Below are 20,788 nucleotides of genomic sequence, written 5' to 3'. Positions count from 1 at the left end.
TACAAAGCACAAAGTATACGTGCAGAAAAACCTGTGGAAAACAATGTGATATTTGCTTTTATTATCTAACTTGCAGCAACTTGATGTTTAGTTGAAATTGTACTTTCAGTAAATAAAAAGGAATGAGAGGAAAGTGAGGAGAATTACATTATTCTTGGCTAAAGGCCATATTTAGCAGCTGAAACGCACTCTTGGCCTCTCCTTGCGTGTGAAGGAATTATAATAGCAACACTTTTTTTTCTTTTTTTATTGAAGCAACTCGAGGACGTAGGAACACTGCAAATGGTACCGTATTACAGTATTAGTACCGTATTACAGTATTGGTACAGTATTAGTACCGTATTACAGTATTGGTACCATATTACAGTATTAGTACAGTATTAGTACCGTATTACAGTATTAGTACAGTATTACAGTATTGGTACTGTATTACAGTATTGGTACCGTAGTACAGTATTAGTACAGTATTAGTACCGTATTACAGTATTGGTACAGTAGTACAGTATTAGTACAGTATTGGTATAGTATTACAGTATTAGTACCGTATTACAGTATTGGTACCGTATTACAGTATTGGTACAGTATTAGTACCGTATTACAGTATTGGTACCGTATTACAGTATTAGTACAGTATTAGTACCGTATTACAGTATTGGTACCGTATTACAGTATTAGTACAGTATTAGTATCGTATTACAGTATTGGTACAGTATTAGTACAGTATTGGTACCGTAGTACAGTATTAGTACAGTATTGGTACCGTATTACAGTATTGGTACCGTATTACAGTATTGGTACCGTAGTACAGTATTAGTACCGTATTACAGTATTGGTACCGTATTACAGTATTGGTATCGTATTACAGTATTAGTACAGTATTGGTACCGTAGTACAGTATTAGTACAGTATTACAGTATTGGTACCGTATTACAGTATTAGTACAGTATTACAGTATTGGTACCGTATTACAGTATTGGTACCATAGTACAGTATTAGTACAGTATTAGTACCGTATTACAGTATTGGTACCGTATTACAGTATTAGTACAGTATTAGTATCGTATTACAGTATTGGTACAGTATTAGTACAGTATTGGTACCGTAGTACAGTATTGGTACCGTAGTACAGTATTAGTACAGTATTACAGTATTGGTACCGTATTACAGTATTGGTAGCGTAGTACAGTATTAGTACAGTATTAGTACCGTATTACAGTATTGGTACCGTATTACAGTATTGGTACCGTATTACAGTATTAGTACAGTATTAGTACAGTATTAGTACAGTATTGGTACCGTAGTACAGTATTAGTACAGTATTACAGTATTGGTACCGTATTACAGTATTGGTACCGTAGTACAGTATTAGTACCGTATTACAGTATTGGTACCGTATTACAGTATTGGTATCGTATTACAGTATTAGTACAGTATTGGTACCGTAGTACAGTATTAGTACAGTATTACAGTATTGGTACCGTATTACAGTATTAGTACAGTATTACAGTATTGGTACCGTATTACAGTATTGGTACCATAGTACAGTATTAGTACAGTATTAGTACCGTATTACAGTATTGGTACCGTATTACAGTATTAGTACAGTATTAGTATCGTATTACAGTATTGGTACAGTATTAGTACAGTATTGGTACCGTAGTACAGTATTGGTACCGTAGTACAGTATTAGTACAGTATTACAGTATTGGTACCGTATTACAGTATTGGTAGCGTAGTACAGTATTAGTACAGTATTAGTACCGTATTACAGTATTGGTACCGTATTACAGTATTGGTACCGTATTACAGTATTAGTACAGTATTAGTACAGTATTAGTACAGTATTGGTACCGTAGTACAGTATTAGTACAGTATTACAGTATTGGTACCGTATTACAGTATTAGTACAGTATTAGTACCGTATTACAGTATTGGTACCGTAGTACAGTATTAGTACAGTATTACAGTATTGGTACCGTATTACAGTATTAGTACCGTATTACAGTATTGGTACCGTATTACAGTATTAGTACAGTATTAGTACAGTATTACAGTATTGGTACCGTATTACAGTATTAGTACCGTATTACAGTATTGGTACCGTATTACAGTATTAGTACAGTATTACAGTATTAGTACAGTATTACAGTATTAGTACAGTATTACAGTATTGGTATAGTATTACAGTATTGGTACCTTAGTACAGTATTACAGCATTGGTACCGTATTATAGTATTAGTATCGTATTACAGTATTAGTACAGTATTAGTACCGTAGTACAGTATTAGTACAGTATTACAGTATTGGTACCGTATTACAGTATTGGTACCGTATTACAGTATTGGTACCGTATTACATTATTAGTACCGTATTACAGTATTAGTACAGTATTACAGTATTGGTATAGTATTACAGTATTAGTACAGTATTAGTACAGTATTGGTACAGTATTACAGCATTGGTACCGTATTACAGTATTGGTACCGTAGTACAGTATTAGTACAGTATTAGTACAGTATTAGTATCGTATTACAGTATTAGTACAGTATTACAGTATTGGTACCGTATTACAGTATTGGTACCGTAGTACAGTATTAGTACAGTATTAGTACCGTATTACAGTATTGGTACCGTAGTACAGTATTAGTACAGTATTACAGTATTGGTATAGTATTAGTACCGTATTACAGTATTGGTACCGTATTACAGTATTGGTACAGTATTAGTACCGTATTACAGTATTGGTACCGTATTACAGTATTAGTACCGTATTACAGTATTGGTACCGTATTAGTATCGTATTACAGTATTAGTATCGTATTACAGTATTAGTATCGTATTACAGTATTAGTACATTATTAGTACAGTATTGGTACCGTAGTACAGTATTAGTACAATATTACAGTATTGGTACCGTATTACAGTATTAGTACCGTATTACAGTATTGGTACCGTATTAGTATCGTATTACAGTATTAGTACCGTATTAGTATCGTATTACAGTATTAGTACATTATTAGTACAGTATTGGTACCGTAGTACAGTATTAGTACAATATTACAGTATTGGTACCGTATTACAGTATTAGTACAGTATTACAGTATTGGTACCGTATTACAGTATTGGTACCGTAGTACAGTATTAGTACAGTATTAGTACCGTATTACAGTATTAGTACCGTATTACAGTATTGGTACCGTATTACAGTATTAGTACAGTATTAGTATCGTATTACAGTATTGGTATCGTATTACAGTATTAGTACAGTATTGGTATCGTATTACAGTATTAGTACAGTATTAGTACAGTATTAGTACAGTATTAGTATCGTATTACAGTATTAGTACAGTATTACAGTATTGGCACCGTATTACAGTATTGGTACCGTAGTACAGTATTAGTACAGTATTAGTACCGTATTACAGTATTGGTACCGTAGTACAGTATTAGTACAGTATTAGTACCGTATTACAGTATTGGTACCGTATTACAGTATTGGTACAGTATTAGTATCGTATTACAGTATTACTACAGTATTAGTACAGTATTGGTACCGTAGTACAGTATTAGTACAGTATTACAGTATTAGTACCGTATTACAGTATTAGTATCGTATTACAGTATTCGTACAGTATTACAGTATTGGCACCGTATTACAGTATTGGTACCGTAGTACAGTATTAGTACAGTATTAGTACCGTATTACAGTATTGGTGCCGTAGTACAGTATTAGTACAGTATTAGTACCGTATTACAGTATTGGTACCGTATTATTACAGTATTAGTACAGTATTGGTACCGTAGTACAGTATTAGTACAGTATTACAGTATTGGTATAGTATTACAGTATTAGTACAGTATTGGTACAGTATTACAGTATTAGTACAGTATTACAGTATTGGTACCGTATTACAGTATTAGTACAGTATTACAGTATTAGTACAGTATTGGTACAGTATTAGTATCGTATTACAGTATTACTACAGTATTAGTACAGTATTGGTTCCGTAGTACAGTATTAGTACAGTATTACAGTATTGGTACCGTATTACAGTATTAGTACAGTATTACAGTATTAGTACAGTATTAGTATCTTATTACAGTATTAGTACAGTATTACAGTATTGGTACCGTAGTACAGTATTAGTACCGTATTACAGTATTGGTACCGTATTACAGTATTAGTACAGTATTACAAATTTTTTTTTTTAATAGCTTTTAACGCTTCTCCCTCACTATGCTTTCAATGGATATTCTACTTGTCCGCGATGGGACCATTTTCGTTAACAAAATAGTGCATTAAAAATAGATTTGAATGAAGGGCAAAATTAACGTGCTCCAGAATGAGTGAAATCCGCGTTAAAATCACTTTCCGCGGGGGTTAAAAAAATTACTGCTGAGAATTGAATTCCCCCTGCGTGTTCCTTTTGAAGCTGTCAGCCCTTTGTTGTTGGATATCTAACGTGTTTCACTTGTGATGTTTATAGAAGAATTCCTGCTTGAGGGATGAGTAAGTACAGAGGTATTTATATTTTGTGTCTTTTCTTCTGTTCCAGAGGCCTTTTCATAACCATCCACGATAAAGGTCACATTGCAACCATGTTGAACGCCTGGCCAGAAGAGGACATAAAGGTAACGTGAGCACCTTCTATAACTGTATAATCTAATAACTCCTACACCCTGATGGGACTTTATAGCAGTGGTGGGCATCAGGCAGTGTAAGGTCTAAGGTGCACATATGAAGCTGTTGCTTGAGTTAATAGTTTACCGCCCTAAACAGATGTATTGCATTATTGAGCGTTGCCTCCTATTTCTATATATATAAGTAAACCATGAAACACGGGTCCTATTCTTTGCATTTCGGCTGCCACAATAACACGCGTAGCAGTCACCAGCTCAGCACTGACCGATTGGAAGCACGAAAACATCCCCAAAATATCCCCAATCCTGAGGCCCACCCAAAGAATGATTCATAGTCCTCAGTAAGGTCCCCAGCTGAAAAAATAAGGAAATTCATTGTTTGACACTCAGAGGGGTCAGAGGTAACGGATATAAAAAAAAAACAAAAACAAAATATTATTATTATTCTATCTTCGCTAACAAGGAAGTTCCCATTTATAGATATTCCCTGTAACTTTCCATTTAATCGCTTATTAGAAATGTATATGCTCACATGATCATAAATAGTAGCATGATGTATGTGTACGGCAGTGTTTGGGAAACACTGGTATAACATACTGTCCCAATTCAAGGACTTTAAAAGGGGTGGGGCTTAGACAACCAGGCAGCGTTTTGGCCCAAAGTGAGCGTTTCTAGGCGGGAAGTAGGCATTTCTGAGTGGGTTTGTTTAGGACTTATTTTGTCCCGATTCCACGAGTCTGAATGTTGGGATGTATGGTATAAGTTATTTAGCCATATTTTTGCATATATTCAGCTACCACAAAAATATTTACCCCTTTGACATTTTTCACATTTTCTCCTATATAATGGGATAATAGGGATTTATTGGTAGATTACTTAACTTCGCCCTCCCGCTATTTCATGGAGGATCCAATTATCATGACTGCAGGGAGCTGAAACTCGGACACAGGAGTCCCGCCACTGGCTGCCAGCAGGACTGTGTTGAGAATCACGGGTGGATATTAGGAACAGACATGGACAGGTGGCGGAGAGGCAGAGACACAGGGGGGGAGGGGACTGACAGACTACGTCTGCGGGATCCACATGGGTGACAGAGAGGGCTGACTGCATTACTGGGGGGGGGGACAAAGCTGGAACCATGGGGCACAGAGATGGTGGGAGCACCATGATATCCAAAATAACAGATTAGTGGAGTCAAGTGGAGCCCATGTAATTAGCCCAAAATAATTTGTATTGTCAGAAAAAAACGAAAAAAAACAAACCTTCTAAAGCGGTTTATTGTACATTAATAAATAATAATAATAATAAAAAATATTTCCATTTAAGAATAAAAACTCCTGTTTTTATGTGGAAAGACACACTGGCGTATCCAGAAGGGGGCAGTCGGGCTCCCCCCTCCCAGCAGCAATTTCTATATCTTAAAATTGCTTCTGAGAGATCCGATCATCAGAAAGGAAGGAGGCGGGGCCAGCCGTGGCCCAACCATTCAGAGTGAAGGAGGGGCGTGGTTTTGTGAAATTGCCCCTCCCCAACACCCCCGAAAAACAATTCTAGTTCCGCCCCTGGAAAGACATCGTCTATGAAGATACAACTAACAAAAATAAAGAGGTGAAATAATAGCTGCTGCTCTATAATAAACCTGCACATAGACATGATCACTAAACGTTTCTTCTTACAGTCACTGTGAGGAGCACTGTTAAAGAGAAGAACAAATAGGGGTCATTTTATCATATTTTACGGATGTGACTCCAGGATTCAGAAAACCCCTTCCCCAAGATCGGCGGTAGCCAAATAAAACAACTAAAAGCAAAGTCAGATAACTTATTTTCCATCCTGCTGAGCAGCAACAGGCATTCGAAAAAACGGGTTTATACATTAATAAAACACCAGTGAAATAAATGTTTTTTCTATAAACGTCTAATCACTTGTTCACAGATGATTATAATTATTCAGTTTTGCAGCAGTGTGAAAGGCTACTGGTAATAAATCTAGTGATCTGAGCGCTCTGCTATTATAATGTATCAGCAGAATGAATAGGAGCCGCACTTCATGTTTCAGGAACAAAGAGCTTTTCTTAATGACAGATTGCTCTGCTTGCTAGCGGTTGTAATTGTATCGTCTAAACTGAAACTTTCTGAATGATAAATGTTGTTGTTTGTTTATTTTTTAAATATATTTGGGTAATGGCTATTATCATGGCGATAACTCATTATTTTTTTAATTGCCCACCTATACCAGCTGCCCTCAAGATATCATCATCATCACCATTTATTTATATAGCGCCACTAATTCTGCAGCACTGTACAGAGAACTCATTCACATCAGTCCCTGCCCCATTGGAGCTTACAGTCTAAATTCCCTAACATACACAGACAGAGAGAGACTAGGGTCAATTTTGATAGCAGCCAATTAACCTAACAGGTAGGTTGGGAATTGAACTCATAACCCCAGTGCTGTGAGGCCGAAGTGCTAACCACTAAGCCACCGTGTTGCCCCGGGATACTGACCGGGATCTCAAATAAGAACATAACGCTTAGTCGCTATCATCATCCGCGTACAGGAGCTGGCCTTCCGACACCCACGTGTAATTGAGCCGGAAGCCTAGATTTTGGCTTTAAGTTCCACTAGTTTTAAAAAAAAATATTAAACAATTAAAAGAAATTATATCAAAAAAACTCAGAAACATACAAACACACATATAAATTATATTGTATTTTATTATATATTTTTACATTAATGAATTCGTTAGTATAACAATTAAACATTATTTAAACAGTAAGGCATTACAACCGCTTTAGTTTAAGAATAAAGCAATGTTTTTAGTGAATCTGTTCTGGTAAATCCATCCTGAGATGGTGTTACCACAACAGGCATCGCAGCTGTACGTGTTAAATAGTCTCCCCCGTATGACAAACTCTATCACCTGTGACAACTTTAGTTTATACTACAATACATCGGGGCATATTTATTATCTACCACTTTTTTGCCCCAGTCAATTGTATTTCTTATTGCAATGATAAGAAATGAAAGATTGTGAGCTTTTTTTTTCCAATGTGTTCTGCCGGTACAGTGCGGTCACGATTAAAGGCTGTCCCAGCGGGTACACATTGTCCTATCTCTTTCTATGGTCACTGTAGCAAAGTGAGCACTTTAGTGACCGGAGGGGGGAGAGGATATAAGGTATCCGAAGAGCCCTCTACCGCAATGATCTCTCCATAGGCTTCATTGGCTCACCTCATCTTCAGTTGGCGTCAGCCATCGGGCACACGTTTTGAAAATCTGCAAACCAGTAGTCCCCATAGAAAGTTATGGGGACTGCTTTTGCCCTAGACCCTGGGACTGCAGCAGGTATCTCCAATATCTCCTGCGATGATAAATTTAAAGGATCCTTAAATATGAGCCTATCCCCCTGAAATGTCAGTTTTAATGAAAAATTGGATTGATAAATAGGCCCCATAGCCTTGTAATTACCCCGCATAGCTTTATGTGCTACCGTATATAGCCTCACAATACCACCATATAGAGTAATCTGATAGTGCCCACTCGGTATGCCTGGGGTTAGTGTCTTTAATGTCTTGTACTGTGTAGCCATGTGCCGTCAGCGGATGTATCGTCATACTCAGAGAGACTGTTGCCTGATCCCGCAATTACCAGCTTATATTTAGTACACATGTAGTAATGAGATACATCTGTATTTCTGCGGATCATTGAGTTCTCCTTTTCCTCTGTGGCGCTTGCTCCCATTAGTTCTTTTTTAGGTAATTTTCCATGGAGAGTTGTGACGTATTTGTTGCATTGAGAACAGTTTTAATGCCAAGAGTGAGACACTTAGTACAAGTGTCCATTTTTTTTATGGAGTTATAACTCATTATTCACATGGGCTGTTATATATTACCGGGGAACTGAATTGCACGCTTCAATTACATTTAACTTTTACACAGTGATTGAAATGCACACTGTTATTTAATCAGGGGAGCACTAAATCCGTTTCAGGGTTCAGTAGAACCATAACCGTTTTTTTGTTTTTTTTTTGTTAGGATGCAGAATTCATAATGTCTTTAATTTCACCCTTTATTTAGCTTGATTTCATACCTCCCAGCTGTCTCAGTTCAGGCGCTGCCCACAGATCAGATATGCCGCTGACTATTTCTCTTTCAACAGCAGCATAGAAGGGGTGTTTTTCAGGGAGGGAATGGAGACTGGGGGGCCTTGATGTTGCATCATGGCTATAAATATATATATATCCCGATTTTAAATATTCAAAAGTTGGGAGGTATGAAATTCACATCTAATAGAGTTCCATTTCGTAAATAGTATCTGGGGTGCATTGGGGTGTGCCACATGAATACAGCCCACAGAAATCACTGGACTCCCGTGTAAGTGGTTCATGTGGGCATCACGGTGGCTTAGTGGTTAGCACTTCTGCCTCATAGCACTGGGGTCAATAGTTCGATTCCCGACCATGGCCTTATCTGTGTGGAGTTTATATGTTCTCCCTGTGTTTGCGTGGGTTTCCTCCGGGTGCTCTGGTTTCCACCCACACTCCAAAAACATACTGGTAGGTTAATAGGCTGCAATCAAAATTGACCCTAGTCTCTTCCTCTCTGTCTGTCTGTCTGTCTGTCTGTGTGTGTATGTTAGGGAATTTAGACTGTAAGCTCCAATGGGACAGGGACTGATGTGAGTGAGTTCTCTGTACAGCGCTGCGGAATCAGTGGCGCTATATAAATAAATAATGATGATTATGCTGAATGCAGTTTGTAGAACGAGACACTGAGCAGTTGCTCTATGAAAGAAGGTGCAGGCACATCCAGAGACTAAAACCAAATCGTTGCTCCCTTGGCATGTAAATGCAGGAAACTCATAGTAATCTGTAGCAGCTCTTCAGCCCCGGCCCTGTTGGAAAATAAAGAAAGAAAAAAGTGAATAAAAAAAAAGAAGAAAGAAATAGTGGTAAAGCGGGGGCTGGGTGAGCAGAGGAGTGGGTATCAGTAAGGGGTGAAGAGGTGCATGGCCTAAATGTAATCTGGGGTCCTAGTTCCAGCTCAGAGTTATTTGGTTAATAGCTTTACGTTTAGCATAGAAAAATCAATAATAGATTAAATTACTTGTAGAATGCACCGTTTTATGGGCCAATCTATAGGAATGATCAGTGTGGTCTATGGAAGTAAAATGATTTATGCTTCCTGCCTCCATACATCACTGTACGGTATTATCATTAAACCACTGTTTCTTTGCTTTCATACGTTCGCTACGGTTCAGATACTACTCGGTATTTGGCAGAATCCCTCACGACAGGATTTGGTATTTGTCCAAATTCTAAAATGATGAATTGGTGAATGTCTAATTTTAGTTTAAGTTCTCCTTTAAATATGCTGGCACTGTATAAACTAATGTTGTTAATAATATAATAATAATCTAGCGCTTTTAGCATGGGAACGGTCTTGAAGTGGACTCTCTGTAAATGTATTCGCCTGTAAACTGTGAATTCTCATTCAAGTTTTCTTTTATTATCTAAACGTAACAATGGGCATGAAGGTCTACCCAAAAGAGACTTGTCTCTGGTCTCCTTATAACTTTCTGAATGTTCCCCTCCAGGGATAACATATATGTTATACTACGTCCAACAGAGTCTTACTAGTATATTGTATTGGGCTGATAATCCCCCAGTATTAGGGCAATATATCTACTTATACACCCTTATATTGTAATATGTGTGTGAAACATTTCCCTCTTATTTATTTACAGGCGATTGTTGTGACGGACGGCGAGCGTATTCTAGGCCTGGGGGACCTCGGAAGTTACGGCATGGGGATCCCTGTGGGTAAACTGGCCCTGTACACTGCCTGCGGGGGGGTGCATCCTCAGCAGTGTCTGCCCGTATTGCTGGATGTCGGCACTGACAACGAGGTAATTCACTCACTTACTGCCCATTAATACAAATGCCTTTGGCCTGAATCATCAAGTCGGGCATACTGAGTGCAACGTGCGTCTGATTTAAAAAGCACGTAATTCGAGTATCTGTACGCACAAATTCAACAAGGAAAAAAAAGGGGTTTTTTGGAATTTTTCTTTCTTCATGAAATAAATTTATTAGGCTATTTAATAAATACATTTATTAATAACAATTAATGTCTTCTGTGCATAAAATGTATTTTTGCAGGTACTGATTGCATACATCTGTTCTAGCATACATACGCAGCCGTCATCACTAGTAATCAGCACTTAGACTAGACCTGTAGCTGGAGCAAGTGATACGACAGAACAAGTATGTGAGAGATGTCCACAGCTTGGATCAGATGCTGCTGTGTGCACTCGTGTTTGGGACGCCCTTACTGTATAGTCATGGCCAAAAGATTTGAGAATGACACAAGTATTGGTTTTCACAAAGTTTGCTGCTTCAGTGTTTTTAGACCTTTTTGTCAGATGTAGCTATGGTATACTGAAGTAAAATTACAAGCATTTCTGAAGTGTTCAAAGGATTTTATTGACAATTACATTAAGTTTATGCAAAGAGTAACTATTTGCAGTGCTGACCCTTCTTTTTGAAGACCTCTGCAATTCACCCTGGCAGCTGTCAATCAACTTCTGGGCCACATACTGACTGATGGCCGCCCATTCTTGCCTAATCAATGCTTGGAGTTTGTCAGAATTTGTGGGATTTTGTTTGTCCACCTGCGTCTGGAGTATTGACCTCAAGTTCTCAATGGGATTAAAGTCTGGGGAGTTTCCTGGCCGTGGACCCAAATTTTCGATGTTATGATCCCCGAGCCACTGAGTTATCACTTTTGCCATATGGCAAGGTGCTCCATCATGCTGGAAAAGGCATTGTTCATCACCAAACTGTTTTTGGATGGTTGTGAGACGTTGCTCTTAGAGGATGTTTTGCTACCATTCTTTATTCATGGCTGTGGTCTTAGGTAAAATTGGGAGTGAGCCCACTCCCTTGGCTGAGAAGCAAACCCACACATGAATGGCCTCAGGATGCTTTACTGTTGTCATGACACAGGACTGATGGTAGCGCTCACCTTCCCTTCTCCAGACAAGCATTCTTCCTCTGTTAACCATGGTTAACAGAGGAAGAACAATGATTTCAAGCACCACCCTCCTATTAAAGCTTCCAGTCTGTTATTCTAACTCAATCAGCATGACAGAGTGATCTCCAGCCTTGCCCTCAGCAACACTCTCACCTGTGTTAACGAGAGAATCACTGACCTGATGTGATCTGGTCCTTTAGTGGCACTACTAAAATGCAGTGGAAATGTTGTTTTTCAGATAAAGTTCATTGTCATGGCAAAGAGGGACTTTGAAATTAATTGCAACTCATCTAATCACTCCATGACATTCTGGAGTATATGCAAATTGCCACCATAAAAACTAAGGCAGCAGACTTTGTAAAAAATAATATTTGTGTCATTCTCAAAACTTTTGGCCATGACTGTACACTGACTAGGGCCAAACACCTCTCCTCCTCCCCGTTGCTCTCCAAAATCGTAAGCTGTTGTAAGTGTCCTTTGTGCTTGAAGATGAATTGAACGTGGCTGCGTTCTTTGGTGTATGACCCACTTCTGGAAATGCGCAGAGCAATTTTGCAGATGATACGCACAAAATCGGCAGATACGCTCCTTGATGAATCAGGCACCTTGTGTTTTATAATTTGTGTATTAGAAGCATTCCTGATATTTGTTTTGTTTTTAAATATATGTTTTATGGACTCAGCCACATACATAAAAAAATAACTAAAAATTGCTCAGGTGGTGTCACGTGACGATTTACTCTTTGATAAGGTCCAAAATCAGCTGCATTGAAAAAGTTTATCAGAACCAACCAGATTTTTGATGAAATTGGTCTGATAAAAATATATTGGCACTCACTGACATAGAGAACAACTGTGCTCATTGGCATTGTTTGGTGGGTTGTTGTCTCTTCTGCCCATACTGTTGCCTGCATTCAGCCCCCCGAGGAACCTGCTGTTGGATTGAACCCATCTGAGCTATTTAAGTAGTTAGGTAAGATGTGGCAAATCAAAATCCAATAACATGTTCTCTTTAATATCACTGGAGCACTTAAAATGTATTCTTAGCTCTTTTATGGCAACCTAACAAACAAATGTTTCAAGAAATAATAAACAACACAGACTATAATGTTAGAAACAACAAAACAATAGTCCACTTTACCTGCAATCAAAGTATCACAGTGCCTGTAATGCCCTTTATATGGATTTTAGACATTGGTACTCCAGGTCACAAAGCAACAGTGGGGATTTCAAGCGTAGATGGACTGGTCAACAAAATAATGTGAAGTATTAATTTGTGCATACATTGTTTCAGGCATAAATGTACGGTATGTGTACATCCAATGATCCCTTGCTACTATTTGTTGTTCAGAGTTGTCTATAGGCAGAAAATAAGCATTGCTCTAGTGAGTACGACCTCTGCAGCATCTGCTATTAAAATAATTGATCTAGTTTAAGGTAAACTGGATATCTTAGTTTATGTCATCACCTGGTTCATGTTTTGCTTCATCTCTATTGAACCTGATACAATCAACTTATTGGGAAATTGAAAGACTTTGTTCCAGAAGGTCCATTACACTCTGAAATAATCCTGGTCAGAAATGACTACCAGGACAAGTATGCAGTTATCACAAAATGTTCACACACGGTTGAATGTTTTGGCAGGTTGTTCAGTGTCGCCAGATTTATAGATGTTACACCAGTTTCTGTCGCGTGTCTTGCACTGTGAATGCCGAGAATGTGGGTGAATGCATATGCGCACATACAAATTTGCGTGATCCTGCCACATATGCCAGCCTGCTTCTGGAGAGGCGGGACGGGCACGTTCTAACGTAGGTGCAGTAAGAGCATGTTGGCGCAATTACAAACGGATGCAGAAAAGGAAAATGACGCAGATCCATCTGAGAAAGCTGTATTATTTGCAGGTGGTCAGGGGCGGGTGCAAATAGTGCGCGGTGATGACAGTCTCTGGTACTAGCGAGCCACTTGCGATTGGCTGTTTCCGACTGCACTGCTGGCACTGATTTGTGTTTTCTTCGTCACTTGGCCATATATTATGCTTTCGTGTTTGTGTTTAGGAAAATATTTTTATTTTGATTCTGTACAATAGACGCAGAGTTGTTTCTGTTGTATTAGAGATGTTTTTTGGTTTTTTTACATATTATTGATGCCTTGTAGCAAATGTGTTTTTGTTGCACATAAAACAAATGGATAAAAACATTGATTCAAGTGGGAAGTAAGTGTATGTGACGTGTGCCTAGTGTAAGCCGGTTTCATATGCTACTGGTGGCAACCTGCACAGACCATAAGTTGTGTACGGCTATTGATCAGATTATTATTGTGCATTGGAGTCACTTTGGGGTTGTACAGTCTGTGATAATGGGCCAAGCGGCTGTAATATTGCAGAGTGGGGCCAACTTCAGGTTTAGTGCTATTAATAAGCGATGCTAAATGGTCCTTTTCTGGAACACCTAGCAGAGGTGTCCAAGCTTCTCAGGGCAGGAATTGTAGACCTACTGGAAGAGCTTTGTCACACTGACCATGTCATCTAAGTTCTACTGTTTAGTAACGGATAAGGGTTTGCTTTAGCTGGTAGTATATATTTGTAAGTGGGGCCTAGCCATACTCCCATCACTTTACCTTGGGAAAAAGTGTTGTGGCCTCCATATAGGTGGAAGATAGGGGAAGTGGTTTTTGCAGTTTGAGATGTGGCTGGGTGGATCAAAGACCTGGTTAAGTGTGATATTAGCAAGTATGTCTGTTTACCTGTACTCTAGGCCTCTTAGTCCTGTCCTTTGACCTGAACTGAACTTGTGATTATACCCTGGGCGGTTCCTATTAAGATAAGATTGTAGAGATTGATATCATTTGAGAAAGGGAGCGAGTTACCGTTACCAAACTCGGCAACCTCTGACCTGGACTCTATACACTTGAGGACTCACTTGAAGACCAGAAGCGTTGTTGACCGAATACAAATAATCTATACATCTATAAATGCAGATGAGGCTCCAGCTATGGGAGGCGACACAGATCGCTGCATACGATGAAAAACAAGAGTTTGTCAGTTATGTCACTGCATAAAGCTGGTACTTGTCATGAAGTGGGTACTATCCATGTAACATTTCACCAACTGAACTGAACATTCTATTTTTGTAGGCTCTGGTACAAGAAAAGTCTCACATTTTAATATGAATGTTGATTCTGTAATTTATCTAACTGTCACCCATCGGATTATATCCCGCATACTAGATAGCAGTTCTTTGTTACACCAGAAGTTGATGGACAACAAACTTATATCTGATGTGCTGCATCTGTTGTTACATAGGATAGAAATTACACAATGTTTTAGGAATCGGAATACGTCATCAGAGAGTAATCTCAGAGATTCATAGATCCAGAACGCCTGTCATTCATTCTTTAGTGTCCCTACATCAACACTAACAGTCGACTTAAATAATGCGTTTTTTTTTTTATATTTCGCGGTGTTCCAAAAGTTATAGGGATAAATATATCTTGGAAATGGGCAGTTGAATATTTATATATCAATGAATAAAAGGAAGTCAGACAAATATTTGCCTTGAACATTTTCAAATTTAGGGGGTGTCTTACCGAATTCAGTGTGACCTGGGGCTGCTGGACGAGAAATATTTTATTAATAACGCAATCCATGTTTTGTGTACTTAATAAAAAAGTATCTTTGTGTTCTGATCAGCACCATAGCTTTAATCACTGGTTAGATACACTCGCTAACAGAGTTTATCTAACTGGAACCTATTATTGCCTTGTCTGTTATTCTCAATAGTAAGTTTAAAACCTGCTGGCATCAGGCATATATCATGGCAGTGGGTGCCCGCTGTATGCGGTGGACTATATACATTGCCAGAAAGTGTATTTACCTGACCCTTAAAGATACAGGAACTATTATATTTACAGAATGGTCCCCTTTTATAAAAGTGGACTTATTCTTTAAAGTCTTTTTCTAACATTATTCTTCCTTTTCCAAAAGTGCAGCTTACAGTAGCTGTTCTGCAAGCTTCAAATGTCAAGATGATTGGCAGGAAATGCTGAATGGCCAGTGACTCTGAGGAGCGGAGAGAGGGCATTTAATTTGACTGAATGTGAAGTTCTTTAATCCAGTGTGACCACAGGAGCAGTTTCTCCAAATGATTCCAAGTATCCGCAGGCAACACATCGTCATGCAGCAGAGAATCTCTTGAAAGTTTCACTGTCGGTGAAGCTCCATGTCGTCCTGGAAAAAGTTATTTTGCTTTCGGTACTACTGCGCCTGTAAACACCATCTCATCACTCGGCTAACAAAGTGGAGCAAAGAGACTCTGTCCTGCAGAACCTCTTAATGCTCCTTCGTCTACAAGTTACATTTACTACTTGCAATGGAAATCACTTTGGCTTTGCTGTGGAACTCGCATACTCTCCGCTCTACAGTATTGCTCAGTTTCGACCCATGAATGGATTAAACTAATGATGACAGTGAGGGGACATGGATAAATTCTCTGTGTATGAAGACTTTTGTTACATTGGTCAGTGAGCACTTGAAAATCCTCCTTGAAGATGCGAAATGTGTCACATTACAAGTACAAGACCAAATCTACCACCGCTCAAAGTTTATGTAAAATTCTAGTGTTCTTTGCAGGGTGAAAATAGCTATGTTCCGAAAACCATGAAATGTCCATAAAAATGTGCCCTCCCCACCCCTTTCTTAGTTTAATACTCTCGCTCTGCAAAATGTAGTTTTCATATTGGTCTGCAAAACTAGGTGCACATACTTTACAAGAACGCTTTCACTCCACGTAACTTTTCATACAGGCTGGGGAAACCGTCTGATACTCTGCAAACTTTGCCATCTTGCACTGCAATCCCACGCGCTTTGTTGGAAATCTAGGTGCACCCGCTGATATCGGGGAGAGTGATGTCCCCAAACATTTCCTAAATGAGGCCCATATGGTTGGAATGCAATGGGTTTATTTATACTTTGTTTTACTTCAGTAGTAGAATAGAAACCTTCTTCTTACCTAATATAGAGGTCACAGGGACTTTCCTTTTGCTCTACAAAAATTATGTAATTGTGGCAACATTGTGGCTTTAGAATTGGTTTGGCTAATATAAATATAGGAGTTCTTTATATTATACACTGTAGTGGGTGATCAGAGGAGGAAATTAGAAAACTGCAGAATTTGTCTTTCGTTATTAAGAATAGTTGGACATATAAATATCTGTTATATAGTCTCAAATAGAAAATTAGGGTTTATTACCGAACATTGCTTTTAGGGCAATATACTGATGTCCTTTGGGGTTGTGTTTTATTCTGAACACCAGACTCAACATGTATCATGTCCTAGGGCAATTAGTACTTGAGTAGATTAAGCGGTGAGTATGTGGGATCGTGGAATTGGGGATGGAGCGGAGGCAGCAGCGATGGAGCTGGAGTTCCGTGTAAATGTTTTGTCAGTTATGAAGCCGTTTTGAGGACAGACATGAAGTTACCATGATCCCCCAGTGCGGGAACAACTTCCCAGCACACTGCCGACACCAGAAATGATGCATTTATTTTGTTAATTAGTACATTTGCTTTGTTTTGTTTTTTTCAGACCCTCCTGAATGACCCCTTATATATTGGATTAAAACACAAAAGGGTTCGTGGGAAGCAGTATGATGATTTAATTGATGAGTTCATGCAGGCTGTGACCAACAAGTAAGTAGGAAATAAGCTTTATTATATATGTAGAAGTATTAGCATTGCTATTGTTATTGTTATCTTTATTATTTGTATTATTATCATCCTGTTGCTTTAATAGTCTGGTGAACACAGTTTATTCTTACTACGACCCTTTAATGATAGTTTTTCAACACCTAAACTAGTTGGTGTTGTCACTGCCTCCCATGTTCCCGCGTTGGTGTTGTCGCTGCCTCCCGCGTTGGTGTTGTCGCTGCCTCCCGCGTTGGTGTTGTCGCTGCCTCCCGCGTTGGTGTTGTCGCTGCCTCCCGCGTTGGTGTTGTCGCTGCCTCCCGCGTTGGGGTTGTCGCTGCCTCCAAAGTTGGATGTTGCCACTGCTTCCCATGTAGGTGATGCCACTGCCTCCCGCATCGGTTCTATAATGTCCAGTGGGAATAACAGCACTGCTCACGCTGGGGGAAAAACCTACCTACGCGTTGGTGTTGTCACTGCCTCCCGCATTGGTGTTGTCGCTGCCTCCTTGTCGCTGCCTCCCGCGTTGGTGTTGTCGCTGCCTCCCGCGTTGGTGTTGCCGCTGCCTCCCACGTTGGAGTTGTCGCTGCCTCCCGCGTTGGAGTTGTCGCTGCCTCCCGCGTTGGTGTTGTCGCCGCCTCCCGCGTTGGTGTTGTCGCCGCCTCCCGCGTTGGTGTTGTCGCCGCCTCCCGCGTTGGTGTTGTCGCCGCCTCCCGCGTTGGTGTTGTCGCCGCCTCCCGCGTAGGTGTTGTCGCCGCCTCCCGCGTTGGTGTTGTCGCCGCCTCCCGCGTTGGTGTTGTCGCCGCCTCCCGCGTAGGTGTTGTCGCTACTTCCCATGTAGGTGATGCCACTGCCGCCTCCCGCTTCGACGTTGCCACTGCTTCCCATGTAGGTGATGCCACCGCCTCCCGCATCGGTTCTATAATGTCCAGTGGGAATGACAGCACTGCTCACGCTGGGGGAAAAACCCACCTACGAATAAATATATTGGGATTTACATTTTCAAACCAAGGGTCGATTATAAAATTTGATCTCAACCAAAATAAATTTAGATTTAGTATTTTCCATAAAACTATAACAATAGATGAAGTGACAGCGACACATTGCATAGCAGGGAGTGTAGATTTAGGAACTTGCATAGATAATCAATATGGGATGGATTTTTTCTAGGTTGGATTTTTGTAATACAACTACATGTAATTGAGACCTAGGGATCTATTTAGGGAGAGAAACCCTAAATTCACCAGATTAGGATTCTCCCTATGTAACTAGGCCGGTTGAAATTAAGGATGAGCGCACTCGGATTCCTGGAATCCGAGCCCCCCCGAACATTGCGGATCCGAGTCAGATCCGAGCACTGTCCGGGTATTTCTGCTGATTCCGAAACTTAAAACGAGGCTCTGAGTCATAATCCCGCTGTCGGATCTCGCGATACTCGGAACCTTTAAATTCCCCGCTTGCCGCCGCCATCTTCACTCGGGCATTGATCAGGGTAGAGGGAGGGTGTGTTAGGTGGTCCTCTGTCCTGCTATTTCTCGTGCTGTGCTGTGCTGTGCTGTGCTCTGTCCTGCTGAGTCCAGTGGTGCATCAGTCCAGTGCTCTGTCCTTGCTGAGTCCAGTGGTGCATCAGTCCAGTGCTCTGTCCTTGCTGAGTCCAGTGGTGCATCAGTCCAGTGCTCTGTCCTTGCTGAGTCCAGTGGTGCATCAGTCCAGTGCTTTGTCTTTGCTGATTCCAGCGGTGCGTTTTGTCCTGTGCTTTGTTCTGCTAAGTGCATATTTATTTCAAAAGTATTAAAAATTCTTCCAAAAAAAGAAAAATTAGACAAAAATCTTTTTAAAATAATATAAAAAAAAAAATCAAAAAAGTCCTTGCTGAGTCCAGTGGTGCATCAGTCCAGTGCTCTGTCCTTGCTGAGTCCAGTGGTGCATCAGTCCAGTGCTCTGTCCTTGCTGAGTCCAGCGGTGCGTTTTGTCCTGTGCTTTGTTCTGCTAAGTGCATATTTATTTCAAAAGTATTACAAAAATTTTCATAAAAAGAAAAAAAAAAAGAAAAATTCGACAAAAATCCTTTTAAAATAATATAAAAAAATATTCTAAAAAGTCTAAAAAAATTGATTGCAGTCCATAAACATTAGTACTGCAATCTATTAAAAGTTGTCCACTGTTCTTGCAGTATTTAAAAAATAGTACTGTAATACAACGTGTGCTGCATATAATGGAGTACCAAAATTTGGGGGATAAAGTAGGGAAAGACCAAGACCCACTTCCTCCTAATGCTGAAGCTGCTGCCACTAGTCATGACATAGACGATGAAATGCCATCAACGTCGTCTGCCAAGGCCGATGCCCAATCTCCTAGTAGAGGGCATGTAAAATCCAAAAAGCAAAAGTTCACTACAATTAGTAAAAAAAGAAAATTGAAAACATCTGAGGAGAAACGTAAACTTGCCAATATGCCCTTTACGACACGGAGTGGCAAGGAACGGCTTAGGCCCTGGCCCGTGTGGACTAGTGGTTCAGTTTCACCCAAGGATCTAAGCCCTCCTCCTCCCCCCCCCTCCAAAAAATGTAAAAGAGTTATGCTGTCAGCAACAACACAGCAAACAACTCTGCCTTCTAAACAGATGACATCACAAATCCCCAAGGCGAGTCCAAGGGTGTTGGTGGTTGCGAAGCCTGACCTTCCCATCACTGTACGAGAAGAGGTGACTCCATCCACCATTTGCAGCACACCCTCTGCATATGCTGGAAGGATGACCCACAGTGTCGCTCCAGATTTGGATAATCAAGGTGTCAAGGAGGCTATTGATGTAGCTGGCGTTGTGGAGGAACTTGATGAGGAGGATGCTGATGTGGTTATTTTAAATGAGGCACCAGGGGGGAAAAAAGTGGATGTCCATGGGATGAAAAAGCCCATCGTCATGCCTGGTTAGAAGACCAAGAAATGCACATCTTCTGTCTGGAGTTATTTTTACCCTAATCCGGACAACAAATGTATGGCCATATGTAGCTTATGTAAAGCTCAAATAAGCAGGGGTAAGGATCTTGGCCACCTAGGGAAATCCTCCCTTATACGTCACCTGAATAACCTTCATAGTTCAGTGGTTAGTTCAGGAACTGGGGCTAGGACCGCCAGGGACACCTAAATCCCTTGGTCCTGTTGGATACACACCACCAACACCCTCCTCGTCAACTTCCTCCACGATCTCCATCAGATTTAGTCCTGCAGGCCATGTCACCAGCCAGACTGAGTCCTCTTCAATACGGGATTCATCTGAGGAATCCTGCAGCGGTACGCCTACTACTGCCGCTGCTGCTGTTGCTGCTGGTAGTCGGTCATCTTCCCAGAGGGGAAGTCGAAAGACCGCTACGTCTTTCACCAAACAATTGACCGTCCAACAGTCATTTGCCATGAGCACCAAGTACGAC

At 40.2% G+C, this 20,788-nt stretch overlaps 1 protein-coding gene across 2 annotated transcripts in view; it reads left to right on the top strand.

Annotated features, from left to right (window-relative positions):
- Window positions 1–20,788, top strand: part of ME3 (malic enzyme 3) — a 151,409-nt gene that overhangs the window by 71,722 nt on the left and 58,899 nt on the right. For both annotated transcript variants that reach the window (XM_075198691.1, XM_075198690.1), the window contains exons 5-7: window positions 4,557–4,632; window positions 10,390–10,551; window positions 17,263–17,366. In XM_075198691.1, coding sequence (XP_075054792.1) covers window positions 4,557–4,632; window positions 10,390–10,551; window positions 17,263–17,366 — 342 coding nt within the window. The remainder of the gene's footprint in view (window positions 1–4,556; window positions 4,633–10,389; window positions 10,552–17,262; window positions 17,367–20,788) is intronic.

The sequence above is a fragment of the Mixophyes fleayi genome, chromosome 2 (genome assembly GCF_038048845.1).
Source record: "Mixophyes fleayi isolate aMixFle1 chromosome 2, aMixFle1.hap1, whole genome shotgun sequence".
Taxonomy (NCBI): domain Eukaryota; kingdom Metazoa; phylum Chordata; class Amphibia; order Anura; family Limnodynastidae; genus Mixophyes; species Mixophyes fleayi.
Note: the sequence above shows the minus strand (reverse complement) of the source record. Positions and strands in the feature narration are given on the sequence as shown.